General features: G+C 34.5%; 1 protein-coding gene across 1 annotated transcript in view; it reads right to left on the reverse strand.

Annotated features, from left to right (window-relative positions):
• Nucleotides 1-13,048, reverse strand: part of AKAP9 (A-kinase anchoring protein 9) — a 151,628-nt gene that overhangs the window by 9,941 nt on the left and 128,639 nt on the right. The window contains exons 33-42 of the mRNA XM_007461897.1: nt 12,492-12,974; nt 12,010-12,073; nt 11,799-11,920; nt 11,031-11,222; nt 10,581-10,769; nt 7,231-7,375; nt 4,072-4,291; nt 2,782-2,932; nt 592-1,260; nt 157-362 (exon numbers count right to left, since the gene is read on the reverse strand). Of these exons, the coding sequence (XP_007461959.1) occupies nt 157-362; nt 592-1,260; nt 2,782-2,932; nt 4,072-4,291; nt 7,231-7,375; nt 10,581-10,769; nt 11,031-11,222; nt 11,799-11,920; nt 12,010-12,073; nt 12,492-12,974 (2,441 nt within the window). The remainder of the gene's footprint in view (nt 1-156; nt 363-591; nt 1,261-2,781; nt 2,933-4,071; nt 4,292-7,230; nt 7,376-10,580; nt 10,770-11,030; nt 11,223-11,798; nt 11,921-12,009; nt 12,074-12,491; nt 12,975-13,048) is intronic.

Raw genomic sequence — 13,048 nt, forward strand, 5'->3', positions numbered from 1 at the left:
TATATGAGTTTTGTTAAAGAATATCACCTCCTAATATAAACATGAATTAACTTTAAAATTTGAATTTCCCACCCCTGGCTAGCTAAGAGTGAGGGACAGATTCTGTCCAGCTTTTCTAAGAATGCCATTTCCAAAGGTCAGGCAGAAAATTCTAACCTATTGGAGGCTTTCTGGGCTAGATGCTGTAGTTTTGAAGCCACACGTTGAAGTTTTTGTCTGATCATTTCTAATTCATGATTATAGCCAGCTCCTCCTCCATTCATTTCAATCATTTTAGGATAGGTTGATTCCTTTGTCTCTCCTATTTTCTGTTGAAGCACCCAATTTCTGGTTCGATCATTGGTTAAACTCCAAGTGGTTGGCTGGCAATTTTGGACAGAAAAAGAGCAATCATTATAAAATAAATAGCACATCACATTCTTTCTTAGGGGAATACAATTATTGTTTTTATTCCAAATAAACTTCTATAGATTTCATTTTTAAATGATTTGTACATAGCTATTTAAATAATTTAATCCAATACCAAAATTATATGATCACACGGCTACAGTATTGTTTTAAAAAATATTTTAAAACAAAATGTCAATTTACCTCATTAAGATTCTGATACAGAATTCTTCTACCTTCTCGTTTTTCTTCTCGTTCTCGTTCCTGCTTTTGGAATTCCTGCATAATTCCTTGCAGTCGTTTTCCTTCAAGGTCTAACTTATAAACTTGTTGCCTTTTCTCTTCCAGTTGGCGCTGAAGATCTTCCACTTTGGATTGAAGCTCATACATTTTTTTCTGTCCCTCAGTGTTGGCCTCTTGTTCTGTCTGCAACGTCTTCCTGTGAACCTGCCTATCCTTTTCCATTTGCTGTCTTGTTTGCAAAGAATCCAGTTTATATTTCTCAGTCTCATTTAACAATTCTACTATGCGACTGTGTTTCTCCTCTAGCTGTTTCTGAAGCTCTTTAAGGAGGTCCTCAGAGGGTAAGGATGGCCGAGACTGCCCACTATCATCACTGCTCTGTAGTTGTGCATGTAATTCCCGTTCCCTATCCAGGGTACTGCTCATTTCCCGAATTCGAACTTTCTCAGATTCAAGAAGTACTTGAAGCTCCAAGTTTCGACCTCGTTCTTCGGATAACTGGGCATCATGTAGCACTCTTTGTGATTCTATTTTCTGCTGTGATTCATTTAGCTGTTGTTTCTGTTGTTCCAAAAGTTGATTTAGCTGAATATTCCTTTGTTTCTGACCCTCAAGTGAAAATTTCAGATCCTTGTAGGAGAAAGTTGAATTTAAGAATTTATGTTAATATTATGGAGAATACTTTCAATAATATTAAGTATACAATTGTGCCTTTATTAATACTAAGTTGATAGTATCTGGTAAAAGAACTGATTATCCAATTTACTAACTTGTATTTTCAGTGGTTAGAGTGTAATTATTTGGACAGCCAGTTGATTTTCATCAAAGAATATCAACAAAATAGAGCTAAGCTACGTAATACTTTCTCTCCCAACATTAATCATATCTGGTTAAGAAATATGAAGCAGAGTACATTTCTTCTAGGATTAATAACCTTTAAAAATGAAAGTATTTCTGGGCTTCCATGGTGGCGCAGTGGTTAAGAATCTGTCTGCCAATGCAGGGGACACGAGTTTGAGCCCTGGTCCCGGAAGATCCCACATGCCGCGGAGCAACTAGGCCCGTGCGCCACAACTACTGAGCCTGCACTCTAGAGCCCACGAGTCACAGCTACTGAGCCTGTGCACCTAGAGCCCGTGCTCCGCAACAAGAGAGGCCACTACAATGAGAAGCCCAGGCACCGCAACGAAGAGTAACCCCCACTCCCCGCAACTAGAGAAAACCCACGCACAGCAACGAAGACCCAATGCAGCCAAAAATAAAAACAAAATAAAATAAATAAAGTTTTTAAAAAAAAGAAAATAAAAGTATTTCTGAAATAATGTGATGGGAGTTCCTGAAAACCCTTGAATTTTCCAATACCCTACCACATAACTAAAAATAATAGGGCTTATGAGGAGAGCAGGGTTAGGGACAAACTACTCAAAACCTATAAAAATCTGTAATGATTAAAAAAAATAGTAATCAATACCTGAGGAAATAACATGTCCTTGCTAGGTAGAAAGCTCACTGTGCCTGGAGGCTACCATCCATGGTGGACATTAAAAAAAAACAAACAAAAAACCCAAAAAAGTAACAGGGCAGAAAATCTGGATTCTGGCTACACAGTTTTTTAGCACAGAGCTAGTGAGTACCAGGATTATATGGATAGAAGAAGAGCTCCGAGCCAGGGGGAACTGTTAAAGTGGCACTGCCTGCAGTACAACCTGCTTTGAGCTGTGAGCTGTGCAAGGCTCGGGTGTGCCTCTCTGGGAGAGAGCCCAGCATCTTAAAATATAGTAGCAAGGGCTCCTGCTGCCAGAAAAGTATCGCCGTTCTCCTTCCCTAGGAGAAAACAGGAACCTAAGCTACTTCTACGTTAAAAAGACACAACTGCCGTATTTATCAAATTATATATGCACTAATTCAAATTCCTAAAACACATGCTGTAGCAGAACAGTCTCTATGCATCCTTGGATGCAGCAAAACAAAAAAGATCATACCATTAGCAATTCCTGACAATACTTTAGATAACATTATAATAGTCAACATATAGTGAACGACTTATTATACCTAATAATGAGTCTAAGGTCAACATTATAGGAAGAGGAATGTCTCTCTTCTATCACTGTGGATTTTTTCACAGATATTTAAAGACAAAGATAACAATACCTCAAGTTCTTCTTTATCCCGCTCTTCACTGCGTCCCAGCTTGGCTTTCTCTTTCTCCAAAGCCCACTGGAGCTCTCTGGACTTTTTCTGTTCACTTGCTAATGTGTCATTAAGCAAATGTACTTCATCCGTTTTATCTTTAACTTCCAACCTAAATCACAGAGACAAATGAATTTTCATAAAACTACTTTGACCAAGTATATTATTGACAGAGAACAGCTTCCACTGAAAAGTGGCGGCATATTATAAACTAGGTGGAGCTTCCCTGGTGACTCAGTGGTTAAGAATCCTCCTGCCAATGCAGGGGACATGGGTTTGATCCCTGGTCCGGGAAGATCCCACATGCCGCGAAGCAACTAAGCCCATGCGCCACAACTACTGAGCCTGCGCTCTAGAGCCCGTGAGCCACAACTGAGCTCACGTGCCACAACTACTGAAGCCCATGTGCCTAGAGCCCATGCTCCACAACAAGAGAAGCCACTGCAATGAGAAGCCTGCACACCACAAGGAAAAGTAGCCCCCACTCGCCGCAACTAGAGAAAGCCTGTGTGCAGCAACAAAGACCCAAAGCAGCCAAAAATAAATAAATTAATTAAAAAATAATAATAATAAAAAATAAACTCACTAATAGGAAAATATAAACCCGCTAATAGGAAAATATAAACCATGTAAAGATTAAAGATTTTTTGACTGTGGTTCAGTCAAGTTAACTGTTTCTAGTAATATATCTATTAGTTATTATTTACCCCTGTAAACAATTTATTGTTACAAAATAATATGAATAAAAATTTCCTTTAACTTCTGCTGACCATAAGAACCACTGTTTGTGTGTGAAAAAGTTCAAAATAATGACTATAATTGTAATGTGTCCTTGGCAAGCAGACTATCTCAGTATTTACACCAACAAATTTATCCTTTTTACAAGCATTATCTTCAAAAAATTTTGCATATTTTAGCTAACTAAACCATGAATTCCATTGGGATCATAAATATCACTACAAATTACTTGGTGGTAAAATGAGGTCAAATTTATGTATCTTATACAACAACAAGTCTCAAACAGAACTGAAGCCACGTAGAGAATATGCCAAAACACCTAATCATGAGTTTATCATTTGGAAAAATTTTGGGTGCTTCCTTTCCACTGTACTTTTTCCTATAAGTAACAGTTTTATGTTATTTAAATATTATATACAATGTTACATTTTTGTAAGATCTGCACAATGTCTGTGACAAAATTACTCCCAGTCCTTCACTAATACAGGTTTATAATTAGGAAGCCTAGCACACCTGAATGCCTCTAATTCCTTTAGGTGTTTATGCTGTGCCTTGAGTGTTGTTTCTAGTTCCAGTTTAGCTTGTGCAAGTTCACTTTTCAGTTCAGCAACCACCATTTTCTCAGAACTCAGCTGTTCCTGAAGTTCTGTTGCTCTGTCTTTCACACTGCTGAGCTCCACTTGCATCTCCAGCATTTGAGACTGCTTCTGCTGCATATTACATTCCAAGAGTTCTAAATGAAAAATTATTAATATTTAAAATATGATCTAGCAACTCGTATTTGGCTTATATTTTGTTGATAATAACTGACTTGTTATTTAAGAGATTACTATAAAGTAAATGTGAAAAGATTACAGCCCCCAAAGTTAGCTATTTATATAAATACATGCATATGCATATTTTCCTCATAGTGCTATATTGTCAAGATTTCAGAACTCTGTATAAATATATAAGGATGATAAAAACTTAACAATTCATTACTGGATACGAGACTTGAAATAAAAAAAAAAACTTGAGGTGTTCACATAATACTATAAATAGGAACTTATATTTGTTCATTCAGAATTTTGATAGCTCACACTAAAAAATTCCAATGGTTTTTGATAGCCGAAGTACTTGCAGGAGTCACCCCGTAACTCTGACTACAATGATTAGCACTGCTTGCTTGTTTTGTTCAGCCCTCCTTCGCAGACGGTCCCTAGGAATTTCATTATAACAAAAGTGGGAAGTCCAAACGCCAATTTGGATCACGGATTTTTCTTTAAAAACATACCGAACCCTTGCTACATGTCTGTCACAATGAAAACAAAGTGAAATATTTAAATCCCTAAGGATAATAAATGAAAAAAATGTAATGAAATATATACATCAGGATCCATTTTTATAAAAAATATAAACTTATGTACATATGCACAATGAAATGTGTCTGGAGACATATTTCCTGGGTTTTAATAGTCATTAGTTTAGGATTTAGGAGATTCCAGGGGTGATTTTTACTCTGTTCTTCTGTTTCTCTATTCTACCCTAAGTGTATTTTTAACTTAATAAATTTTATCAAAGTTCATTACTTCCTATTACAATTCAGATTACTGATGTCAGGAGATAGGAATTACATTGGCTTTAGAGTATTCATGCTAAGTGAGGCTTTTAAAACTATTTCTTAGAGAGTAGAGTCTAAGGATTTACATTTACAAATATGTATCTATGTGACACTAACTAAGCTTTCATCAGGGTCCTATTTAGTTAAGTAAAATACTAATAAATTCTCCAAAAATAATCTGCAATTAATCCTATGTCTAAATATAAGGGATATATTTAATTTGTAACCTCATTATACCTGTTTTCTCTAAAATATTTAAAGATATTTAAATTCTTCAGCTTTTCAATGACAAATGTGAGACTGGTATAACTTTCAAAACTGGCAAAAGTATAGGTGTTTCTACCTTTATATTAAACAGAAATGAAGACAAAGACATGTATGTGTCTTCACTAGGTATGATGAAAAATTTCACTTTAATCTCTAATAATTTCCAGCTGAAGCTCAATTTAAGATTCCTCTATTGAAAAGTGAAAAGATTTGAACAAGCACACCACAAAAGCAAAAATCCAGCTAGCCAATAATCATACCACAAATAAGCCAATTCAGTTATTAGAGAAATGTAAATTAAAACCACAACAACAATCCACCACATACCCACCAGATTGGCAACGAAAGGCTGACAATATCAACTTTTGGCCAAAATGTGAAGCAACAGAACTTTCATGTACTGCTAGAAAGTGCACAAATTGTTATGACCACTTTGGAAAACAGTCTGGCATTGTTTAATAAATTTGATGATATGTACTCTATGATCTAGCAATTCTACTCCTGGGTATGTATCCAGAAGACTCATGCATGTATGCATCAGAAACATGGCATAACAATGTGTAGAAGAGACTGAATTTAATAGCTAAAAAGTAGAAACAACTTAAATGTTCAACCGCAGAATGGATATATAAATTGTGAAATATTCACACAAGGGAATTCTATACAGTAACAAAAATGAATAAACTAGAGATAAATGTGGTAACTTAGAAGAATGTTACAGAGAGGTGAGAGACAAGACGCAAATATATACAGAGTGATAAAGTTCAAGAGCAAGAAAAACCTTTTTTAGGAATATATAAATAGGCAGTTAAAAAATCAGGACAATGGTTACCTCAAGGGTACCACAGAGGAAGATGTGTTCTATATTACTACAGAGTAGCAGAAGGGGAATTCTGGAATACTTGACATGGATGAGGTTTCCACAGATATTCATTTAATAGTTTTTATACTGTATATTTTTGCATTTTGCACTTTTTTGTATGTATGTTAACAGTTCGCACACACAAAAAAGGTATTAAAAAGAAATCGTTACTTCCATTGAGAATTTCTTTTTCTTTTGGGTTATCCTCACATAGAGCTTCAAAACAAAGAAAGATAATGAACTTAATGGGCGAAACAACCTGATCAAGGCAATGCTTATTCATTTTAAATTAAATGTATCTGTTTATATGTCAGAAAATTGCTGTCTGTTGGATTAAAGTATTCTGTAAGAGTTCACCATCATTCTCTCTCCACACATAGCTAACTAAAGCCAATTTCACCCTCTACAGGAGATAAAAGCAAAGTCCTTTGATATTTTAAAGCATGTCCTTACCAGCCTGTCTGGTGCACACAGCATTTTTTCTCTTGCGACTGAGCAATAACCCCCTTACCTCCACTACTACCTCCTCTTCCCAAATTCAAGAAGTGCTGCTTTTAAGATGCAGCAATAAGCTTAGATGGCACAGCATAACTGAGCATTTTTTATTTCATTCCCAAAGCTGAGAAGATGTTTTTGCCTGGTCAGAGAACCCTAATGTAAACAAATATTTTTCAACTCTAAAAAAAAATTAAAAAATATTATATATATGTGTGTATACACATATATATAGACACACACACACACAAACACGAACACACATACGTATCTCTTAAAACAAATTGGACACCCCTTTAATTCCCTAGAGTAATTAATGTAGATTAACTTCCTGATGTGAGAATGAGAAGAAAATGTGACTAAGAAGAAATGTGTTTTAACTGAATAATAATAAAGTGAAATCGTTTCACCTATTTGTGTCACCACATGAGCCTGTCATATAGCATACCTTGGCTTGGTTGATCATTCTCTTGTTCTCTTTTCAGAGTCATTTTCTTACCATTCATCTGAGCATGCAGCGCTTGAATTTCAGCTAACAAACTCCTTCTATCTGCTTTCTGGAGGCATTCCATGGCTGCTCGATATTCAATACCCTGGGAAAAAAAAAATCAAGAGAGTTGTAAAGACAATAAAATTAACAACCAGGAAGTCTGAAGAATGACATGCTAAAATTTTGGGAAGATGTTACTAATGTTCTCTTCCTGCTCATTGGGATCTACTTTTTAGATAATAGTTTCCACATTTATTTCAAAATTCTTTAAACACACAATAAAACATGATGAATAATATAATAAACACCCATGCACTTAGCCTAAGAAACAGCCCTTATACAGCTGAAGTCTCCTGTGTACAACTCCCTGAATACATCCTCCTCTGCACCATCTGCTCAAGAAATAACCAAATTCTAAGTCTGGTGTTATTTTCATGTACTCTGTACACACACACACATATCCTAAAAAATATACAGTTGTTTTAAAACTTTATATAAATGGCATCATACTGTATTCATTTTTGTTTAACTTTGCCTTTTTCACTGAACATGTTAGTGAACCATCCTGCCTGACACATATAGCTCTAATTCACACTCATTTTCAATGTTATATAGTATTCCATAGTATGAATTATATAGCACATTTTATTTGAGCATCTTTGCATATATTTATTGGATACTCTATATTTCTTCCATGAGCGCATATCTATGTCACTTGTCCATTTTTCCACTGGTTGTTTTATTCTCATTAGATATTTGGTCTGTAGATTTATTTTCTTGTGGTATTTCTGTCTGGCTTTAGAATCAGCACAATATTGTCCTCATAAAATGAGCTGGGAAGTGTTCCCTTCTTTATTTTGCAAGAGTTTGTGAAGAACTGGTATTAATTCTTCTTTCAACATTTGGTAGGATTCACTAGTGAAGTCATATGATATTGAACTTTACTTTGTGACAAGTTTTAAAATTACTAATTTAACTCTTTGTTATACATTCAGATTTTCTATTTTTTCATGACTTAGTTTTAGTAGTTTGTATACTTTTAGGAATTTGTCCATTTAATGCCACTGTAAATAATTATTTTTAAAATTAAATTTTGGACTTATCTGGTGGTCCAACAGTTAAGACTCCACACTTCCATTGCAGGGGGTGTGGGTTTGATCCCTGGTCCGGGAACTACGATCCCATATGTCGTGTGGCGTGGCCAAAAGTAAATACATACATAAAATTACATTTTGTTTGTTGTTGAGAAATAAGATTTTTACATCTTGATCTTACATCCAACAACATAACCAAACTTTCCTATCGATTTAAAAAATCTACATGTGTAGATTCTCTTTGGTTTTCTATGTAAGTGGATGAGGGGTCTTCCCTATTCCTACCCTTATTTAATTTCTCTTGCTTTTCTTTTCTAGCTAGATCTTTAGGACAAGGTTGAGCAAACTACTTAACCCTTTGTTAAGGAATGTTTTTAACATTTAACTATCAGATATGATGCTTGCTGTAGTTTTTGCAAGATATACCTGTTATATAGTTCATGAAATTCCTTTTTATTTTTAGTTTGTTATTTGTTTTAAGGTGTTTTAAAATATGAAATACATTCATTCATTTGTTCACTGTATCTCTTGAGACGATCACTGGGGTTTTCTACCCTATAATTTGTTAAAGTGATGAGTCACATGAATTTTTCTTAATGGTATGCTACCTTTGCATCCCTGGATAAGTATACGGTGATTGTGTCTCTAAAAAATATGCATTGGTGGATTTGGCTTGTTAATATTTTGTTTAGGATTTCTGCATCTATGTTCATGAATAAAATAGGCCCATAAAGTTTCTTTCCTGTATTATCTTTGTCTGATTTTGGTAACAGGGTTATACTAGCTTTCTAATAAAAAGACAGGGCGTTTCTCCAATCATCTTACAATGGGAGCATAGATATACACACACACACACACACCTTTATTCATTTGTTGATGGACATTTAGGCTGCTTCCATATCTTGGTAACTGTAAATAATGCTGCTATGAACTTTGGAGTGCATGTATCTTTCTGAATTAGTGTTTTTGTTTTTTTTTTTTGGATATATACCCAGGAGTGGAATGCTGGATCTGAATGAGCTTTCATAAGCAAATATCTGCCCACTTCACCAAAGTTTTTGAATTGATGTATAATTATTCATAGTATTCTATTACTTTTATATCTCAGCCATATCTTTAGTTATAATCGTTTTTATTCCTAATTTTTAAAAAAGTGTGCTTTATCATTTTCCTTAACCTATTCTCCAGAAGTTTCTATTTTATTAACCTTTCAAAGAATCAACTTTCAAACGTGTTTATGTTCTCTACTGTACAAGTGTATGCATTTCACTAATTTCTTTTTTCCTTATTACAGTTGAGCCTCATTATTTGTGAATTACATATTTAAGAATTTGCCTACTCATTAAAATTTATCTGTAACCCTTAATTCAATACTTGCGGTGCTCTTACGTTTACTCTCCTACATGTGCACACAACAGCAAAAAATTTAAATTGCCACATGTGCATGTTCCTAGCTGAAGTCGAACAAAGTGACACTCTGCCGTCTTCTTTCATCTCTTATACTATAAACAAGTGTCCTGTTTGCTATCTACTTAGTGCTGTATTTTTGATACTTCTGTGCTTTTTATTGATTTTGCTGTTTAAAATGGTCCCCAAGCATAGATATGAAGTACTATCTAGTATGCCTAAGCATAAGAAGGCTGAAAGATACATTACAGAGAAAATGCATGTGTTAGAAAATCTTTGTTTAGGTTTAAGTTATAATGCTGTTGGCCATGAGTTCAATGTTAATGAGTCAACAATACATAGTAAATAGGGTGTCTTTAAACAGAAACACACATAAAACAAGATTCTGTATTGACTGGTTGACAAAAATGTCATCACCAGGTGCTCACAGAAGCCTACCCCCACCCCCCCATCTTATTTCCCCTGGTGGCAATAGCTCAACATTCACAGCAGCTTTACAGAATCTAACTACTGCAAATAATGAGAACTGATGGTATTTTATTCCTTCTATTTTCTTTGGACTTATTTTGTTACTCTTTTTTTAACTTCCCAAGTTGGATGATTAGCTCATTAATTTTTAGTCTTGCTTATTTTCTAACATAAGACAAAACATTTAAGGTAATAATTTTTCTCCTAAATATTCTTAGTGGTTCCTGTTAAAATTTTAACCTTCAGACTTACTGTAAAACTAATCAATAGCTCATTTTCTCATTACTATTAAAAAGCATTCTTTGTTTTAAAGTTTGATTTAAAGCTTCATTTTGATACCTGTTCTTGTATTCTCTGTTCCAAACAGTTTAATAATTCAACTGCATCTCTAGTACCTAGAGCTGTCAGCTCAGTCTGAAATGCAGCTAGTAAAACACCGTGCTCCTTTAAGAAAACCTGCTGAAGAGCAAGCAGAAGTTCACCTCGCCAGTCAGAGGAGCTCTCGTGAGATTGAGAACTATCATAAACCTATAAAAAACAAAAGTTAGTTTTCAAATAAGCATGTTTAAGAACTGTTCTAAAAATGATACCTGTCTACTAACCAAAATCAGTATTAGAAGCCTAAGAGGATACAGATTTATTTTCAAGTGTGCAACTTGGGGTATTTAAACAGTATATAGAAATTCATGTGAAAATACATCATAAAAGACAACAATTTATTTTTTAAAGTGACTTATTATTGATAAAAATCATATAAAGCTCTTTAGATGCATAATATTCTTTGAGTACCTTGGCTTCCCTTTGCATTTGCATTTTGGTAATCAAATCCTTAAGAGATGAGATTGTACTGAGGTAAGCTCTTCTCTCTTCCAGCCAAGATTCTGAAGCTTGCTGAACAGAATGGTCTTCTCCGTCACTACAGGGAGACTCAGTAAGAGAGAGCACCTGCATGCCTTCATTATGGACAGCTCTCAGTAATCCCTAGAAACCATAACCCAAAAGCCAGAATTAGGACATTTTTTCAAAGACTGCAAAGTCAGACATGAAAAGAGAAACAAATTTTAACATAGTTTTATCCCAGTTAGACTGATTTAGAAAACCCACTGCAGAAAGGAAACACCAGCCTACCATTACTAAATGCCTTCTTCCTATGGAGGGGTAAGCCAATCCCAGAAGACAGCCTATGACTTTGTGTAGCTCTCATCTCTAAGCTCCACATTTACCTAATGTGCTCTTCCTGGATTTAATTATTAGGCACTAATTTGACCAAAAGAAATATATAGGAGATAAATTCTAGTCTTTGGGACTGCTTTAATAATTTTGGCAAACAAAAATATTAGGAATAGAAATTAAAAAAAAATCTTTATACAAATAACTATTAAATATACTGTACTTTATTATCTGCAGAAATAAAACTAGAGCCCCAAGGTTCCTTCTAGCTATGCAATTCTCTCTGCCGAGAGATCTTACTATAGTATAGATCTTCTATACTAACTTCTAATAAACTGCTATGTTCAATATAGAAAGTTTTACTAAAAGATGTCTGCCTTTTAGTACCTTTATTTTCTTTGGAAATGAATCTGTTGAACTTTCACCTTCTTCGCCTCGGCCTTCTGATGCTGTGTCAAATCCCTGACTTTGTATAAGATAAATTCCCTGACCCCAGTCTGATCCAGAATCTAAAATAAAGAAAACCATTGACTATTAAAGAGAAACAAACTCTTTTTAAACAAGTACTATACAAATTCTAGAAATTTATATAACTTACCACTGGAACATATTTCTCTACTTTGGTAAGCATCAGAATGTGTTAATTCAGGAACTGAGGAGCCCTAATCAGAAAAAAAAAACAAAAGAAGATAACATTTTTGTGCTTTAATAAAAACAGGATCCAATGAATAGTTTTATTCTTTTGTAATGCTGTCAAAAAAGAAAAAAACAAATATGTCACACCTTTTACAATAAATGAAATATCCAAGGCTTACAGTAAGTCTTTAATTTTTTTCTTCATGGATATTACCGTAATAATATGAGACATTAATAAATTAAGGAATGATAACATTGGGTTCTAAATCTGCACAGGAGCTTTGTGGAACATTATTATTTGACTCTACACAATGCAAAGATTTTAAATTGTAATTTTATCATAAAGAAGAGATTGCCCCAAATTTCTTTGTCTCTTTAAAAACATAGAATTCTGGAGAAAAAAATCATAGAATGTTGAAAAAACACATTATGAAAACCAAATACCTCTTTAGATCTCAGACACTGTATCACTGACTTCAAGGTACCACATTCCTCTGTCAGTAACTGAACAGCAACATAGTGATCTCTCTTTAAGGTTTCAGTTTCTGAAATATGTCTGGATTCCATATCCAGAATCTCAGCAGCATGTAGTTCTTGCATCTGCTCAATTTTTTCAGTAAACTGATTAATTACTTCAGTGACTTCCTCTGATGAACATTCACTCCGTAAATCAATTTGGATTCCTGCATTTCTAACAAGAATTTGTGGAGTCTGACTGCTGCTGTTGACCTTGAGAGTACCATGTGATGCAGAGCTTTTACCCACTTCTATAGGAAGTGGCTCTAACGTGCAGAACTTTCTGTTTTCTTGTACCTTGGTATTATCTTCTTTTTCTAAGAAGTAGGATAATCTCTCTTCTGCCTTTTTGAGTTGATCCCTAACTTGGCTTAAATCTTTCTGGAGAAATGCCATATTTGTTTCTTTTACCTAAAACATAATGAATAGAACAGTAGAACATTCAGTTAAAAATATCACATGTAGAATTTAGGGTAGAGAGGAGA

Source organism: Lipotes vexillifer, unplaced genomic scaffold (genome assembly GCF_000442215.2).
Source record: "Lipotes vexillifer unplaced genomic scaffold, Lipotes_vexillifer_v1.1 scaffold663, whole genome shotgun sequence".
Lineage (NCBI taxonomy): Eukaryota > Metazoa > Chordata > Mammalia > Artiodactyla > Lipotidae > Lipotes > Lipotes vexillifer.